This window comes from Lutjanus erythropterus, chromosome 4 (genome assembly GCF_056507025.1).
Source record: "Lutjanus erythropterus isolate fLutEry1 chromosome 4, fLutEry1.hap2, whole genome shotgun sequence".
Classification (NCBI taxonomy): domain Eukaryota; kingdom Metazoa; phylum Chordata; class Actinopteri; order Lutjaniformes; family Lutjanidae; genus Lutjanus; species Lutjanus erythropterus.
In genome coordinates, this window is record NC_139320.1 from 9,509,625 (window position 1) to 9,529,084 (window position 19,460).

At 38.4% G+C, this 19,460-nt stretch overlaps 1 protein-coding gene across 1 annotated transcript in view; it reads left to right on the forward strand.

Moving 5' to 3' along the window:
- The window catches only part of arhgap35a (Rho GTPase activating protein 35a), a 94,451-nt gene that overhangs the window by 66,161 nt on the left and 8,830 nt on the right, over nucleotides 1-19,460 (forward strand). The window contains exons 3-4 of the mRNA XM_084716909.1: nucleotides 6,179-6,320; nucleotides 18,996-19,073. Coding sequence (XP_084573035.1) covers nucleotides 6,179-6,320; nucleotides 18,996-19,073 — 220 coding nt within the window. The remainder of the gene's footprint in view (nucleotides 1-6,178; nucleotides 6,321-18,995; nucleotides 19,074-19,460) is intronic.

The following is a 19,460-nucleotide window of genomic DNA, read 5'->3' on the forward strand; positions in this document are numbered from 1 at the left end:
TTGTCGGGGTTAACACAAAGTCACATTTTCAGTTGATTTTAGGGTGAAGGTCTGGCTTTATGCAGTGTAAACACTTTCCTGGTCAGAGCCTTGAGGTACTGTCAACCACTCTGAGTCATGACGGGTAGGAACAAATAATTGAAACTAGACTCTGAGCCCATTTTAAAACCCCCTTCACCTCAGGCAGTGAGCGACTGCGTCTTCGTCCCGCCCGCCTTCTCTCAGTGAGAGGCCGGAAACGTTTCCTCTCTTGGTCTCCTGCAGCTTTTTTCAAACCTCCTCAGCCAGCAAGAGGAATGCTTCAAATTCCTCAGTCACCTAGTTCCAGTCTAGTGTCCTCACACAAGAAATAAGAGGGAGGGAGACAATCAAAGAGGAGAAAACACGACAGCAGAAAGAAAATGAAACAGAGCCAGAGAGAAATAAGACTTGTCATCGTACTGAAAAACACTTTTTTTTTTTTTTTTTTTTTGGATTGCGGCTTTGTGTCTCAGCATGCTGCGTATGTAAACGCTCACCATGTTGTCTGTATGTTATTATTAAGGATGTGTTTTGTTTGTCTTTTGTGGTAGAGGTCTGTTTTGTCTTCTCAGCGCTGGCAACATATCCTGTCTCAGTCAGCAACTAAAAGGAGTGGCCAGAAGGCAAAACTGCAGGGGGAGAAGACAGTGAGAGAGAAAAGTGGGTGGAGGAGAGGAAGGGGAGAGTGCAGAGACAGTCTGCTAAACTGAGATAGGGCACAGATATACAACACAGTCAGTGTGATAGGACACCAATAAATTATGAGCTGCTACTTGGAGCTACAAAACCCAAGCTGGCAGTGAGTTATGACAATGGAGCTCCCTGCCACCACAGAGGCTGCCCTGCAGTGTCACGTCTATTATTACCACACTTTCAAATCAATTAAAGACTCATGGGGGTATGTTGTGCATACGTGAACACATTTATACACGTTTAACATGTATATACAACATAGGGCCTAATGAAGAAGCAATGTATGAACAATTTTTCTCTTGTTTTTGTTCACATCCATGAATTCTTCTTATTTTGTTAGTTACCTATTAGTTATTAGTTGATTTATGGGCTGAGTTTTTGAGGAGAGAGAAAATTTTAGGACTTGTCAAAAGCAATCTTACCAAGGTAAGAAAAAAAAAAATCTACTTATTGTTTGTCCAATGCAGGGAAAGTCAAGTTAAAAAATATAAGAATATTTAAGATTACTTCAAAGCAATAACAATAATTATTTCCACTTGTTTATTATTGTAATGCTAATTTTATCTGTCTTTAAAAGTTAAAAAAAATATTCAGTGTTTCACCTGTATTAGGTTGACTGTTGTTGGTGGGATGGGGGATTACAGAACATTTGGACCTGAACACACAAACTGTGTTGTATTTTACTGTTAATATCATCTTAAATTCAATAGTTTAGGGGTTTTAAGCTGTTGGCCGGACAAAACAAGCAATTTGAAGATGTCTGTAGAGCCCATGAAGTGACATAATGTCAAACATTGTTATCATACAAGTCAAAAATATTTATGCAGCACAATAATAAATACTACCGTTAGTTATTTATAAAAAGGAATATCGGTCTGTAAAAAACAGCAAAAACCTTTTCATGACTTTTCCTTTACCACCATAAAAAAATTTAAACTGAATTTATTTAACTCTAAGTCTTGTTTTTGGATGGTTATGTTTGGTGCATCTGGACTTGACACCTTTTATTTTATCTCTAAACAGAAAATTAAGATAAAAATTTGCTGCATGAGGCACATGGCCACAAGTATATGGATCAGGCAGAGCAGCATGGGAGGCAGCTGGAAGTGATAAGTGAACGTATTCCAGTTAGGAATCAGCTGATGTGTGGAGCTTAGAATAGAAAAATAACTGGGCAACAGTTACTGACTTCCTGGGGAAAGTCTGCGGTTATTTAACCTAGATGTGATTCAGCACAGAGCCTTCATGAGCATCTCAGGGGGAGCCTCGCTGAATGAAGTGCACACTCTTCCAGTAAGCCAGCCAGTCAGTCAGTGTTGCCGAGTTATCTTTGACATTTTGTTTTCCTGACACATGAGCACCCAGTTGACAGATGAAGTAGCGACAGTGCCCTTTTTTTCTACAGTTTATCATAGAAAAGCACCCTCGATAGAATACTTTGAATGATACTGGGTCATTGAATATTCTTTTCTTTTTTTACATAGACATTTTCTGAAATAGACATGTCGAAGGCGTCCAACAAGATTTCGAATGCAAGCTTGCCATGACAGTTTTGGACAATAAATATGTTATTCTAAATTTTAAGTATAAAGAAAAACGAATAAAACAAAACTATAAATAGTAGTTTAAACGTTTAAAGGGACAGTGCACCTCAAAATCAAAAAAACATGTTTTTCCACTGGCCTGTAGTGGTATTCATAAATCTAGATCGTTTTTGTGTGAGTAGTTTTGGAAATATCAGTTGTAGAGATGTCTGCCTTTTCTCAAATATAATGGAACTAGAGGACACTCAAGCTGTGGTGCTCAACGCACCAAATTTTTTTGAAAAACTCTACTGCAGCGTTGCTTTCCAGAAACTGATTGCTCAAGATAATCCACAGAACAGCAGTTTCTTGAGGAAATTATTATCTTTCCAAACGAAACATGCATCTACCCATGGACGAAAGGTTACAGCTCAGTCAGAGAGGAGGCCAGCAATATTTTTATGACTCTGTTTAGTATGAAATTTGACAAATATTACAGTATTGTATGATATATTCAGTGACATTGTGTACACAAATAAGACAGAAGAAAACAACATGCAACAACAGTAAACCCCAATAATCCAAGCGTGGCTAATTCTGACTTTTCCTTTTTATGGAGCAGTGGGCAATTGGACTTTATCTTTAATAAAAATAGGATTCCGTATCTTCTGAAAAGTCTGTGGAGCCCCATAATGATTCTTTTTTTCTAATTTTAGAAAGTGCAGTAAGTCTTTGATCCAGTGAGTAAAAGCAGGTGGGTGTGCATCTTTCTATTTAAGCAAGATTAGCCTAAAGTAGCAAAAGTAATACAGCCTGCATTAGACTTGGACAGTATGTGTAGAGATGCACCCCTATGCATGCATGGTTGAAAGGCCTGTGGATTACCTTGATGACCAGGTTGCAGTAATTTACTTTTCCATCTCTTTTAAGTATCCACAATATACTGATTCATCTCTAACAACAACATATAGATCTGCAGATGTATGTGTCAGACTCTTTTATGTGGCAGCTTAATGAAAGACAATAACTTGGCACCATTGAGCCAAAGAAAACATACATACCACACCAGAGTAAACTCACAAAATGTTCAAACAACAGGCAGTGCCGAAAAAGTCCAGGTGAGCCTTTTGTTGATCTGTTCAGTCTTAATTAGTGTTTGAGCCCACCGCTGTGTGTGAGTGTGTGTATATGAGGTATCGAAAATGTTTGGTGGAGTGCAGCGAGGCCAGTATCTGGAGCAGAGGGCACGCCGGGCTCCTTCTCTCTAATGAGCACTCCTCGCCTCCTTCCCTGTGTCTGTCTGTCAGGCCTGCACTGCTCCCACAGTCTGTGTGTGCCCAGCCAACCATGTACCCCTGCCTCACCACCCTGCCTGCCAGGGCAGAGCCTCAGGGGGCTGACAGACTTACTAGAGATCCAGGCCTCTGGGGCCTTCAAAACATTCCCACTGAACACCATTAAAGCGCAGTACAATTATTGCTGATGCCTCAGCCGTACGGAGGCAGGCGCAGAATGTTGCAGTAGTGTATTAGAGGTCTCTTAACAGGAGAATAACAGGAGTTAGAACATAATTAAACAATGAATAATATAGTTTGATTATCTGAGAGCTGCAGTGCAGTAAAGGGGAAGGAGGAACACAAAATGCCAAAGGAAGGAAGGTGAGGATGACAAGACCTGAGCGATGAAGGAGCTGATGTGTATCTCACTTTGTACACAACAGGGTTCAAGACAGGAATGCGTGATTACTTATCAGTTTAAGGTTTGAAGGAATGTGCAGGATGGGTGTGTGTTTTTTATGTTAGTATCACCACAAAAAGTCAATCGGCCGATGCTGATACCAGTTTCAGTAGGGAAGAAAATCACAGATTACCAATACGATGGCGAATATAATGAATCTTTAGACTCGTCTGTGTGGATTTTGCTCCAATATGACTATCCAAATATATTGATGAGGCTACTTTCTCAAACAACTGACCTTTTTGAAGAATATTTAAAGTTTCTGCATGGAGTTTTTAGTCTCAATTTATTATTGACGCCTCTAAATTACTTACATAAGCAAATGAAAAACATCCCTGCAAAGCCTTGCTTTTCCTATATAGTTATTCTTAATACCTGCCAAAGGGTGAGATTCTCCTTGAAATCAGATGAAACAAGCTTGTGTTTACATTTTTCCAGGCAAAGCCACAGTGAATTCTATGTTAGCCAGTTAAAAAGAAGCAGGAGGAGATTTTTATTTACACCATTTTATTTTTGACACTATATTTTGTGGTTAGTATGTTGAAAACACTACCACTTTTGTCTACAGGGGGCTCAAAAGTCAACACAATATGAAAGTTCCTTGTATTAGCTATAAGTAAACATGTCATGTCCCGTGCTTCGAGTCGCTTCTTGCAGTATTTAACTGAAGCTACAATCTTTCCCTCACCTTGACAGTGTACTTACTTTGAGAGCTTAGACTTGCCACAGAAAATGTTAATCATTTTTTATTGCTAGAAACCACTGTTGTATTGAGAAAGCATGCTTTGTAGGAGGAAACAAATGGAGCACGTTGTCAATGAGAACTTTGCAAAATTCGTGTCAAATATTTTTATTGAGAAGCCTGGTGGTACAAGGTTACAGAACAAGGTGTTACCATGCTTCATTTCCATATGAACATACATAATACAAGAATACAAGGAGCATCCTCCTTACAACTAAAATAAAAATATAAATGAGAAACAGGGAAGGGGGAAAAAAAAAACAACTTGTCCCGTGCTCCCCTGTATTCCAAACCCATATCCCTATCTCGAACCCCTGACTGCATTAAAATTGGGTTCCATCAGCAAGTTGCAAAAGTGAAGGTTACCAAATCTTTTCAAAATCTGTCATTTTGTCCATAATGATAAATCGGATTCTCTCAAGGTGAAGAGTGTCCATCAGTTCTGTAATCCATAATTTTAAAGTTGGAACATCTTTCTTTTTCCAAAACAACAGGATTAACTTCTTTGCAGTAATAAGACCATAGGCCAGGAGACGCTGTTGTGCCTGTTTAAGTTTCTTTACTTTTACTTTAGATATATCCAGAATTATCGAAGTTGGGTCTGGGTCTATGTGGGCATTGAGGACTTTTGACAAAAAGTAGAAGATATCGACCCAGTAAGCTTGTATTTTGGAATAGAGAGCGAAGCTGTGGAGTAAATTACCTTCCTCCAAATTGCATTTTTCACATAAGGGAGAAACCTCTGGAAAAATGTTATGTAACTTTTTCCTGGAATAGATTTTAAACTGTATCAAACAGTGATGTGTGTTTATGGTACATGTATGTAAGCTAGACTCTCATCCCATAGAACTTTGCAAAATTCATTGTAAACATTTAGATTTCATGAAATCAAAAGTTCTTTGTAGTAGTTTAAGTGAAATACTCTTTAGCATGTTACATAATGTAACATATACATTGTTGACGAATCCTAGAAATTAAGTAATTGAGAAAATAAAGAATAAAAAAAATAGCTAAATTAGTATCAGCTTCATTAATGACTTTAATACTGTTGTTCAGTTAGGGGCAGATTGTAAAACAAGGAGCCTAACTTCTCTGTATTTACATCTGCAAGAGAGCTCCTCGTCTAAATAAATTATCTCTAATGTGCTAAATCTAAATCACATCAAACATTTTCTGCATTGTATGTTTTGCAAAAAAAAAAAAAAATCAGAAAATATATACGCTCATATTTGCAGATAATTGGTCGACTGATACATTGGTCCAGCTCTACTTTAAAATAAGGTCATGGTCTTTTCGGTCTAAATCAAGTCAACTTAAGAACAATGCCTCTGGGCTCTGTGTCATTTTGGAAATGTTTTCCTATGTCAGCAGTGTCAGTGTCAATCAGGCACAAATAATGTTGACTTTTTGCTCTTAGTGCTCCCACAATACTGATCTTTCCTCTCAATTTTTGTTTTTCCAGAAACCTCGACCCAAACCCAGGCATTCTATCTCCAAACCCATCGAAAGCAACTACTTTGGCATGCCACTGTCCACCGTGGTCACACCTGAGAGGCCAATCCCAATCTTCATTGAGAAGTGCATCCGTTTCATTGAAACAACAGGTAAGAATGTGTTTTACTTTGCATAATAAGGAACATGCATCCTCAATGGCGTCCAATTGGGAGCAGCGCAGACTGTTGTTTCCAGTCATTTAAGCATTAACTGTTTTAAAATGATTTCAAAGGATACATCCTGCCTCTGCGTGTGCTATACCTGCCTCCTTTGATCTCTCCTTTTTCCTTATCTTAATCCTCCTCCCCGGCGGGATTGTTACGTACCGTGGTCTTCACCGCTAAGAGCATGCTTCTGTCGTCCTCCTTAAATCGCACGCAGCCTTTGTGTCTGTGTGCGCATGCATTTGAGCTTTCTTTTGTGTCTGCCTTATTCTTTGTTTGATAAAGGGTAGTGTTTGGCTGAGCAAGAGGCTTTATATGTGGGCACCTCCAGGGACGTGAACCAAGTTGGGCGGTTAACTTACCTTTTGATAACCTAGATAAAAAATAAAGCAAAGTGGAATGTTCTAGGTTCCATGGGTGTGAAGCAGGTTCCTTATTCCCTCCTCCAAGGTGGTTACAGTTTGAGTTGGATTTGTTTGTTTGTCTGTCAGCAGGATTATGGAAAAGCTACAGGCCTGATTTTCATGAAACTTGGTTGAAGGGTGCAGCATGGGCCAAGCATTAAATTTTGGATTTTCAGATTCAAAACACTAGTTGGATACTAATGGTATAAATCACAAGTTTCGTCACAATAGGATTTTGATGAATGAATGAATTCATTTCAGGGCCTTATGATCAATGTGAGATGATATCATATGAACATTTAACAGAATCAGCTACAGAAGAAGCTACCACCCCTTTCTTATCTGGCATTAATCAGAAAGAAAGAAAAGACATAAAAAAATATAAAATTGGCTTGCCGTGTCTAGGATCATAGATGATTTTTTAGTTCACATTGTGAGATAGGTCAACAACAACTGTGTCTCTGGCAAAATGAACTGAATTCAAATGTGTGACCTCATCATTCTTAAAGTGATTGGTGTACTGTAACTAAATTTTCCAACTTTCCAAGTTGATAAAATTAAAATAAGAATGTTTAAAGGTTATTGCAAGCATAATTTGCCTATCATAGAAGACTGGACTATTAGCCATGACAGAGTTCTGCATTTTCTGAGTGCCCTTCTACTTTGCAAGTGCATGTTACATTAATATTATGTTCATGCTTATTTTATTTAAGAAGGGACGGTGCACATTAATTAACATGAGCACTTAAGCTTATCATGTAAATATGCCAGATTTAGTCATGCAGGCTAATTTTCATCTGCAGGCCCTGACAGGTTGATGTCATATATAAACATTAAAGAAAACATACTGTACAAAAGCACAGAAGCACACACTGTCAGAGCATATACATTTAGTGAAACAATGACATAACATCTACTCCAGATTATAACAGCATATCTGATTGTGCATTAACTGCTGTTTTATAAATATTATATATTTATTGGTACTTAGAGTTTGTGTTGCAATCAAGCTGCCTGTATTTCCTTATTTTTCTCATTTTTTCTTCCCCTGAAATTATTCATCAGAGCCTCATGCAGCCTCAGTGTGGTGGTGAGAAAGGTCAACGCTGTATATTTAACTGAAATATTTTCACCTGCTCAGGTTTACCTTGAGCTGTGAGCCTGTGCACAATCATGTTCAGCAAACTGGTTTTCAGCCTCTCCTCTCCTCTCCTCTCCTCTCCTCTCCTCTCCTCTCCTCTCCTCTCCTCTCCTCTCCTCTCCTCTCCTCTCCTCTCCTCTCCTCTCCTCTCCTCTCCTCTCCTCTCCTCTCCTCTCCTCTCCTCTCCCCTCCTCTCCTCTCCTCTCCTCTCCTCTCCTCTCCTCTCTGGTAGCACAGATGTGGTTAGATAGCCTCTTCTAACATTACTACTCTGTTACCCAGATGCCAAACTCCCTGCCAGGCTCTTCTGGTGCTCCCCTGCCCTACAGACTGCCAGCTTGCCTCTCAGTCTGCCACCAGCTGTTACACTGAGCCAGAGGCGACTTAGTGCAGGGTCAATGCGTATGTGTAGATATTGGCACACACCTCTCCATTCTTGGCGGTGCTCTAACCAGGATACTGATACTAAAATAATGAGTCTCCCACCAAACAGCTCAACATTTCTCTTATATTAATTTTTTATATATTATTAATTTGATAAGCCATTTAATTGTATTTTCAGAAAGTTTTATGTTATGACATTTCTCTTACAATCAACAACAGGAACTCAAGAATACTAACTACCTCCAGTTAAAAGACCTGTCTCAGATAATGTTATCTACCTGTACTTAGATGGAGATGTTGTAATATTTTTCCCCTCCTCTTACCGATTCTGATACTTGAACTTTTCATATTTGCCTTTACTGAGCACTGATCCAACTTCCCGATACTGAAGTTTTGAAAAAATAAACTACTAACCCTGAATGGATGTGTTATGATTGTAATCTTTGTTGTATGACCTGTCTCAGATTAAAAGAAATTAGCCTACAGGATGCTGTTAAGAAGTAGAACTGGTATCGGGATCAGAACAACCCTATACTTTGTGAGAGAGTCCTGCTGTATTTCTTACCAGGAAACTTCCTACAGCATTATTAAGAAATTACAGGCCTGTAAAATAAAGCATGATAAGTTTATCTTTCAACATAAAGGTCTAAATGCTGTTTCAAAGCTCTCTCCTTGCTGCCAGGAAGACAAAAAGTGGTGGAGTAATGCTATTTATTTGTTTAAGCCTTAAAAAATTTATATTTTTAACTGTAAAATAAAAAAACTTCCCCAAGTTTCCTAACCCCACCAATATTCCAGATAAAATACATGAGAGCATGAATCCAGTGGTAGTTGGTTGTTCTGATAGCTGGGTTTTAATGTTTGTATTGTTACTTAACATGGTTTATCAGATTAATTTTAACTATATTCACAGGACTTACCTCACTCAGAGTAAGCATCATCTCATGAAACAGTTATCATTTCCAAACTAGACTTTGTGCCCAGATGGGCTCACAGATTCCTACATATGTACAGAAATGCAAGGATGTCAGGGTTATGCGCTCCCACTTTGCTAAACTTGAATGATGTGCTTCTTAAGACTAAAATGTATCATAAACATCATTTCTGCCAAAAAGATGCTGTCTTTATGTTAGAAACCTCCACACACAGTTACACAAAAACTCACAGGATTAACACATATATTGATAAAGTTAATATAAAATAAAATATGGTGCTGCAGCAATGGCATTATTTATTTATTTATTGTTCAATTTTGAAACTTATATCCTGCAAATATTAGGTTGTTGTTATGTTGAGACGCACTGGTATGGGATGGGGTGGTGGTTTGTTTGGTATAATGGATAATTGTTTTTTATAGAGCTGCAACAATAAGTCAATTAATCGATTAGTCAATCAAAAGAAAATTTGTTTCCAACTATTTGTCAAACATTTGCTGGTTCCAGCTTCTTAAATTTGAGGATTTTCTGCTTTTCTTTTTCATTTATAATGAAATATTTGTTTTTGACTGTTGTTTGGACAAAAGAAGCAAATAGGAGATGCTATTTAAGGCTCTGGGAAATTGTAATGAGCATTTTCACTTTTTTTTTTTACTTTTTGTAGACTAAAACATTAAGCATTCAATCATGAAAATACTCATCAGATTAGTTGTTAATGAAAATAATCAGTAGTTGCAGCCCTAGTTGTTTCTCTTCTTCTCTTCTTTGTGGTGTGTGAATATTTACCTGAAGCAAAAGAACAATAAAAAGTTGATCACAAACAGAAAACTCAATAAATAAAAAAAAATAAATTCAATAAAGTGAGTTGAATTTGAAATGAGTTTGTCTGTTTCTTACTGACATCCCAAATCATTCCAGTGTAATCTCTGTCCTGATTAAAGTCTGTGCAGGAGTGCATTGACGAAGCTGTAGATAACAAGGCATCACGTTAGATTTCACCTCACCGTGTTCACATGTTAACTAGAGCAGTCACAGCGTTTACTTCTGGATGAAGAGAAAAACTCCTTGAATATGTGTTCATGTACATGGGGACGAATGCACGGCTCCGCTGGAGGTGTTTTCCACCTTTTTCCCCTGACTCACTCCTTTAGTATTTTGTCTAATCCTCTTGTCTCTTCGTCTCCTCCTGTGTCCTTGTTTCTCTGCTTCTCTGTCCTGATCCAGTCGCCTCTCTCCCTCTGTACCTTCACTTGTCAGATTTGATTTCTTTCATCTTCTCGCTAACCCATATTTCTATTTCTCCCCCTGTCCTATCGTCACCTCTCTCAATTCACTGCATTTTTTTCTCCTGCTTCTTTTTTCCCCCATTTTATTGCTTTCTCTCCTTCCTCTTGTCAGCATGCTTTCTCTGTGTGTGTGTGTCTATGTGTGTGTGTGTCTGGGTGTGTTTTAGCCAGGGGGTTGCCAGGTAATGTTCTGCCCCATCACTCCCTCTGTCCGATCAATATCACAAGGTAGGAAATTGGAAGAATGTTTGGGCCCAGCTCTTTTCTGTGTGTGTTTAGCTCGCTCCTGTGTTATTTGTCTGTATATGCATGGCAGAGAGGTGCAGCAGTCCGAACCAAAAAGAATATTTTGTTTACATACTAACACATGCAGCACAGAATGACATACACCCACACAGAGAATTACTGCCACTGGGAAGGGAAATGAGTTACAATGTGCTATTTAGGTTTGATTGTAGCTGCCGTAAGTCAGACTTTACTTATCCTGTATCGGCATCCACAATCTGTGCCTGTAATGGCACTGACAGGAAATTACCGCACGGTGCTGACACTATAGTTGGAACTGATAAGGAGTGACGTTGTGAGGGTGACCCTAGACCTGCAGCTTTGACCCACATCCTTCCCTTTTCTTTCTTTCTCAAACAAAAATACCAACAGCTAACTTAAACCCAAACCCAGCATTCCTGCTTTTATCCTTATCATGAACTGTGTTTACATGTGTATTGATATCCTGGTTTTGATCCTGTTCAGAATATGATATCTATGATTCGAACTACAGATTACTTTCATTACCAGTTAATATGTCAGTTATTTTCTTGATTAACTTCTGCTTTGTCCATAAATAGTCAAAAAAACATTGATAGCTGTTTCCCAAAGCCCAGGGTGATCTCCTCAAATGTCTTATTTTGTCTACAACCCAAAGAAATTCACTTCATTGTCATAGAGGACTAGGGCTGTCACAGTTTCAATGTTAACTTTAAAATCTGTTGAAATGAGCTTTCAATCTGAAGAATCAAATCGAAAGGCAGAATTGCTGGTCTTCCAGTGTTCTTCCCCACCATCTTGCAGCATTCGGCACATATTCTAAGAAAAAACAACACCTCAAAGCCAACACAGTACAGCTTGGTGACCATTTTATCACACGTTACCATATAGGCGATCTTTTTAACATAGAATTTGAAAATGTAAATGACAGTTGTCAGAGTATAAAACCAACAATCTGTTGATCTTTACGAATCAAGACTTGATAGTCTAATAATGGCACGTCCATCAGTACAAAATTAAAAAAATATATATATCAATAATAAAATAATATTTTGAATAGAAAAGTCTTAGTGAATCATGGATTTTGAGAATTGTGACACACTTATGGAGGACTAAAAAAAACAGAAAATATTATTTGGAGGCTAAAATCTGATTATTTGGACAGCAATCTATACCTTGTATGACCTCAGCTGCTTGCCCTCATTGTAAGAGTGACTCAGCTGCCTGCTGAAAAAGGAACACAGCATGACTGGGCACTTTTAATAAGAAAACAAATAAATGGGACATGGAGATTTAACATTAGGGCAAAGACCAGCAACAATATTTTCTTTTTATTCTCTCTCTCACATGACAAAAACAGAACGAAACTCCTGCCTTACGACAACTGTGATAGGACACACTACCTAAAATACAGAGGGCCTTAAAATCACGATGTTCCGCTGGTGGACGCCTCAGTGGTCGATGCCTGTCAGCCATCAGCTTAACCCTGTTTAAGTGTGTTCATATAGTGTATCTGAAAATATATGACCTTGGTTTATGTGATAAAAAAATATTTTTTATCCTCTGACAAAGCCAAATTGTTGACAGATTTGTTGATTTGTTGTTAGAATTCATGGATACAACCATATTTTTCCCCATTTTATATGTTTTAGAGGCATATTTTAGGCAGTACCCATGGTGCATTCTCTGTTTTTGTATTTTCTTTTCCAAAGTCTCATTTCTTTGTGCCTCTTTTAATTGTGCTTCATACCTCAGTCCCTTTGTCCTGGAGAATAATTGGAGTGGTTGTGATATTTTGTGTTATTTTCGTGCATTCTTGTAGAAAAGCAGCTATATAAAATCAATCCATAGTGACTGCTGTTATCTCCCCACAGCTCTGGGCTCTCTCTCAGCGTGGTAGCTAGCTGCAGTGTGTTCTGCTCATGGGTGCAGAGGTGATGAATGTGTGTTAGCGTGTGCGGGCATATCTGCTGGCCGTAGGAGCCTCCATAGCGACATAAAGGGCAGCACCCAGCGACAGCCTGTTTTCATGGTGAACTATGAAATCAGCCTCTGGGCTGCTGAGCCCACAGAGACACGCTGGGGTCTGGGCTGATGTGGCATCAGCTGGAGCTCGGTCAGACAGTTACATGCTGCAGGAGCACAGCCGTGCTAACCGCAGGAGCGTTTATCGCGCTCTGAGTTTCTGATTGAAGGTTCACAGGTGTGTTTTTGGCCACTTTAGGTCTGTTGGAGGCTCCACAGATGGTTTTCTCACTCTTATTTGTAAGTGTATTGCAGAGAATGTAGGCAGTGGTGGAAGAAGAACTCAAATCCTTTTCTTAAGTAAAAGCACCAACTACTCCATTACAAGTAAACATCATGTACTTCCTACTTAAAAACTTGTAAAAACACAGTATTGGCAGCAAAATATAGTTCAAGAATTAAAGTGAAAGGCTTTGGACCTACTGACTGGTATATTACTAGGGTTGTTAAACCTGAATTTTTAACTTAACTAGTACAAAAAAAATGATGCATCACTGAACATTGTCAGATAGATAGATAGATAGATAGATAGATAGATAGATAGATAGATAGATAGATGGATGGATAGATAGATAGATAGATAGATAGATAGATAGATAGATAGATAGATAGATAGATAGATAGATAGATAGATAGATAGATAGATAGATAGATTTACTGATTGACAGTAATCAATAAAAAAAATATGGTAAGAATAACAAAATGAAAACAGAAAGAACAGAAAACCTGTACAAGTTCACAAAACAACAGTTTACATGCTTGAAAAGTAATGGGAAGAAGTACATACTTATTTAATCCTACACTTTTTTCATTATCTCATTATTTACACAAACTATATATATTAACTTCTATCTTATCTCATGTTCATATTTACACTTCATACTTCATATACCAATTAACTGAACCACTAATAAATTATGTTATTATTTTGTCCAGTATATATGAGCTCATTAACTTTATTCTTTATTTTTTGCTCAAGAGAAGAGATAGCTCTTGCTCACTGTCCTTTCCAAACAATTATCTTTAACTCTTTATTGAAGATGCAGTGTTTCTGTCTGTAGATCTTCATCTGGTAAAACAGAAAAAAAAACCAAATATGACATGGGCTAAATACACTCAATCTGTGGGACTACAGGACAACTCAGCTCAGCACAGGTCCTCACTCAAGTAGGTGTTGGCTTTATCTGCTTATTATTGATTGTACTGAAGTATCAATCCTTTTAACGACCTCATATTATTATATATGAAGTTACACAAATTTATTTTCAGTTTTGGGACTTTTTCCTCTTGTCTTTGATTTTTGATGAGATATTGGATCATTTGGATTTTTTTTTTTAATGAATCCATTTGGGAAGTTTTGAGAGAAAAGTCACTATTTGACAGAGCTGTTAACAACTCGTATGTGACCCCAACTGCACTCTACTTTTTGTAAGACAGCAACGATGTGTTGTACTTTAAAAGCTTGTTATATTATCCATTGTGTAAAATATTCACTGTAAAAGTAAGTAGTACCTAAGGCTGTCAAATAAATGTAATGGAGTATAAAGTACAATATTGTCCTCTGAAATGTAGTGGAGTGGAAGTATAAAGTAACAAAATTGAAATACTCAGATTACCTGGATTTCTGCAGGTCCTTAAAAAGTCTAAAATCCATTGATCTGAAAGTTAACATTACTTTTACGCTGTTAAATTAACTTCAGTCTTGGTCTTGTGTTTTTGGTAAACATTTGTATTGATCACAGTGTAACAAAACTCAAAAATGAAACCAACATGAACTAGCAGTGCAATCTGTGCAGCCTGGTCAGAATTTATCGGCACACACCCAGTTAGTGTGTCACAATGTGGTGTGTAGGATAATGTGGCATCTCCTCTCATCAAAAAATAGCTACTTCTTTAAGTAATAAGTTAAAATTGTTTCTGTTTAAGTTACTTTCATCTAACATAAATGTAATTTCAGTGACATCTCTCAGTGACAGAACAGTATGTTTAGTGTTTTGTTGGAGGCTGTAATAAATTATGTAACATAAGTAATTCTGCGACCCTGATTTTCCTTCATATTCCTTGTACTTTTTTTTTGCCAGTATAGACATGAAAAAGATCTTAAATTGCATTCATAGTAGTAATAGTCTTAAAAAGTCTTAGATTTGACTTGTTGAAGCTTGCAAAAAAACTGGTAAAATACAAGTACCTTTAAATTGTACCTAAATATGAATAAATGCCCTTATTTGCTTTACACCACTGGATATAGACACCAAATAAAAGTGATGATTTATCCTTCTGAATATCCACCATGGTAAGGAACAATAATGGCTTATAAGAAGTTAAACTTTGTAACGGGTCCAGAGAACACCGTGTTAGAGGATACTGTTTGCCACAGGACGTGCTCATATTTACGTTGACCACAGGAAGTGGTTCTGCTTTGTTTGACCCCAGAGGAAAAGGATGCTGTTGTCTGTTTTGGAGAGCTCACCTTTCAAAACCATCATTGTAAAACTCTTTTATCCACTGATTTTACTTCTCCCACTGCCTCTATTCGTTTCATTCTCCTGTAACCTCCTCTTCTATGTGTTTTGTTGTTTCAAACACATTCCCCATCCTGCTATATATCCCTCCTTATCTTAATCCCTTTATTTTTTCTCATTCTCTCTTTCATCAGTCTGACCCTCACTCCTGTGTGTCCTCACACTCCCCCACTATCTCTCTCATACTTGGGTGCTTGTCCTATTTCTCCCCACCACTGCTGCACTACTCCCCTCTCCCTATCTCTCCTCCCATCCCTGTTTTCCTAGTGTCTGGCTAGAAAAGCTTTTGTGGATAATTGATTGGTAGAAGGAGGAGATCGATGCTGTATGCCTTGACTGAGAGCTCTCTCATTTCCTCCCTGACTCTCTCTATCTCACCTTCTTTTTCTGCCACTCCCTATCTCCCTCGCTCCCTCTGGATTGCTCTTTGTCTCCCTGTATCGCCGCCAAAGTGTGGACAAAGTGAGAATTTCAAGGGTGGGAGGTTGAACCTTATCTTATATAAACTGGAAGAAGTATTAATGAATGAAAATGAAGTGAGCTTTCACTCATAGGAGCGAGCCATGTGCTTTTTCTTTCTGTTACTGTTCTGCTTTGACTTTGCTTGTGTTTTCAATGCTTGAGTACACAGATGTATTGATAAAATTAAAGACTAAATGTGATATTTACTCAGCCTACTGCAAGTAACTGTCAAGGGGCACCAGTTTCTGCATCAACACGATTCAATTCATTCAGTTTAGAGGGTATTTACTATCTCTTTTTAAGCATGCAGTCTATCTCTGAAATGCTCAGGAACATTTCCTGTGTGAATGGGAGCATGGACCACTTATCTGTGCAGCCAGTTTCCCACTTCACGACCCAGAAACATTTCAGGGAAAATGCTGACCACCTTTGTTCATCTTTGCACTGTTCCAACAATCATTAATTCCAGTGTGGTCGACATAAATCCTTAATTCACTGGTCTGGCTCTACAGACTGTTTCCCTCTCATTCTTACTCAAACTAAGTGATTTTAGTTTATGTACTGTGCTGCTGAATGCAAGTGCATCACTGACCAGCTCTCAGTCTGTAGGCCATAAAATATCAAGATTTGCCACCCAAAAACTGTCCAAAAAGACAACTGGCACTGGACTCAATAGTCAAGCAGCAATAGAGGATCTAATTGCCCAGCCCAAAGTCCACGACTACATTCATTCAGTGCTGTTTTATTTTATTTTATTTTATTTTATTTTTTTTATCAAATGCATGTCTCTGATTCAAGTAGATCATGAAAAAATATCCCTTGTCTTGCAAACTTGAGTGTTAAATCCATTATAAGGGTGCTCTTCCCTTGCAGAAATGTACATCTGGCCCTGCAACATCTTACTCTTCTTCTGTAGAGTCTTATGGTGGGAGGCATCCATTGCTGCCTCCTCCTGGACTGCTCCTTGCCTTCTATTCTGGCATTGCCATGTCATGTGTGAAGCGGTGCAAGACAAAAATGTTGCTGAATATAGCTGCAAGCGTGAATAGTGAAAATCAATCCCTAAAATTGACCATAAACTGTGTGAAAGGGCCTTCAAACTACATACGGTGTGTCAGTGATATGATATGGTAGTTAATGACTGATTCTGGGCTGTTGAAGACATGTTTAGTGCATGTCTGCAAAGCAGTGGAGCTAAAAACAGGTGCTCCCCTCTGCTGAACTTTAAATATTTTGAAGAGCTGACAGTTTTGAAGCAGCTTCTGTGCTTTTTTTCCCCACGGGATGAAAGTTATGCAGCATGTGAGGAAATATTAGCTTAGTTAGTCAGGAGTTGTCAGCTCGACAAAAAGATCAGATTGAATTAAATAGGCCCCCCAGTGTTACGAAAAATCAGTGACATTTTTTAGGGTTTTTTAAAAAATTTGAAACTGTCGACTATATTAGATTATTAGATTATAATAGAATGTATTATTGCTGTAAACAGTTAATAAAATCCACGCAGGCCTCCTTGATAAGTATTTAGTTGGTTTCTTCAATCATATCTTACCAGACTACACCTGCTGTGAGCCATTAAAAGACCGGAAAAATACATATTTAAGCAGAAGGCAAGAGGAACTGAAAGGTAGAACGGTATGAAAAATAGCATACTGTTGCGGTCCTACAATTTTGTGTTGTAGTGATGAATGGAGAGCTCTCGTGAAGTCACCCTGTGTATTCAGCTGCAGTATTCTGTACTGCTCACACTAAAGCGTTGACTGGACTGTTAGAGGGACCAAATTTGTCTTGATCTTCTATGTGGCAGTGGTCTCCTTCTGTGCACAGATTTTACTCCTGATTTTTCCTGATGTTGAGTTTCAGACACAGACATACAATTTGACTCTTGAAGTTCAGTGTATGAATCCATGGTCAGTGTATTACCTACATTAGATGTAGGTAAGCATACTCCCAGTTTGGAGAAGCAGCAGGAGTACTGTTGTAGGAAGCTAAGCAATGTACTGCTCTGGACAGGGTCAGCAGCAAAGCACATTTTAGCCATCTAAAAAAAGACCCACCTAAAAAAATCAATATCAGTTTAACTGTTTGCTATATTTAGAATATTTTCATTGTTTTATATTGCTGTCAGACAGCCTGTTCTGATGGCAAACCACCATTATATAACTCAGATATTACTAGGGTTAGATACCAGTTTTTATATGAGTGGTACCAACTGGATCGAATCACAACACAGACTACAGTGCCTCATTTCAGTGCTGCACACCTGAGCTATTGACTGAAATAGTTGCTCTCTGGTGTAAACTTGTAATAGGGTTTTATTCCATATGTCATTTTAAGTGTTTTGTATTTATTTATATTTATATGTTGGAGTATTATTTAAACTCTTAACAGTTAATATATTGTTCAATTTCAAGTTTAAATATGACTTAGCAATTTAAAAAGACTGTTCTTCCATGTCATTGGCCAAGACTTTGAGCTTCCTTTTTAAATAGTATTGGTTCAGGCACCATTTAGACACCAGTGCCATTTCAAAAGTACCTTTTTAATCTCTTTAATGAATCAAATATTGCTGAAAATTACTGTTTTACTCACAAGTCTGGTTGCTTTTGAGAGAAGGATATTTGGCTTATGTAACAACAGTTTCCTTTTGGAAAAGGCTGTCTGATGGCAGGGTAAAGCGGTGCTCCTGCTGCTTCTCCAAACTGGGAGCGTGGTGACCGCCACCTACTGCAGCTAATACACTTGTATAAGTACCTTATACAACCCCACTTAAAAAGTCTCTGTACCATCATTTTAAGTGTCTAAAGAAAGGCTGTGTATCCTCAGTAAATATCCTCCTAAGTGTGAAGTTGGGCATCTGCAGTTCCTCAAGTCATTTTAAAGTGTGTGGCACTAAGGTAGCCTCAGCTTGTCACAGAGCACCAGCGGGCTCTTAGCTGGCCTGCAGGAGTGCTTTATGGGTTTAATAAATAGTGCTAATAGTGTGTTTAGATGGAATGGGACATGGGGAGAGGCCATTAGAGCAGCCTGCATTAGCTCTACTTTTTCAGCCCTTCAGAGTGCATCTGTACTCCACGTCATGATGGTTCTTGGAACTGATTGGCCAGCTGCTGTAAATACTTGATTCTTAATGCAAATTAAACACATGAAAATAACACTGAGCTAATGACATTAAACTTTTCTCCTCTTTTTGTCCACCAGGGTTGAGCACGGAGGGCATCTACAGGGTCAGCGGGAACAAGGCAGAGATGGAGAGCATGCAGCGGCAGTTTGACCAAGGTGCGTTACTTTTTCCTCTTACAGCATTCACATAAACATGAGTGCACTTGCTCATTCTTGCACCTACTTAATGTGTAGAAAAGGCCATGTAGATATGTGCGTGTGCATGTGCCTCTATCTATAACAAGCCTGGACCCCCGTAATTAACCAAGCAGCATTAATTCCACCGAGGGAATTGGCCTTGGCTTCCTTTTCGACTACAGAGCTGCCTCCTCAATCTTCGACCTACTCCGTGCGTGCGTGTGCCTGTACTGTACAAGTGCTCTCAATGTGTGTCTCCATGTGTCTGTCTGGTGTGGGCAGTTAATTACCTCCAGATTGGTTTGGTTAATGAAGCGTGTCGCTGCAGAGATAGATAGCAGAGCAAGATGGTACACACACATGCGT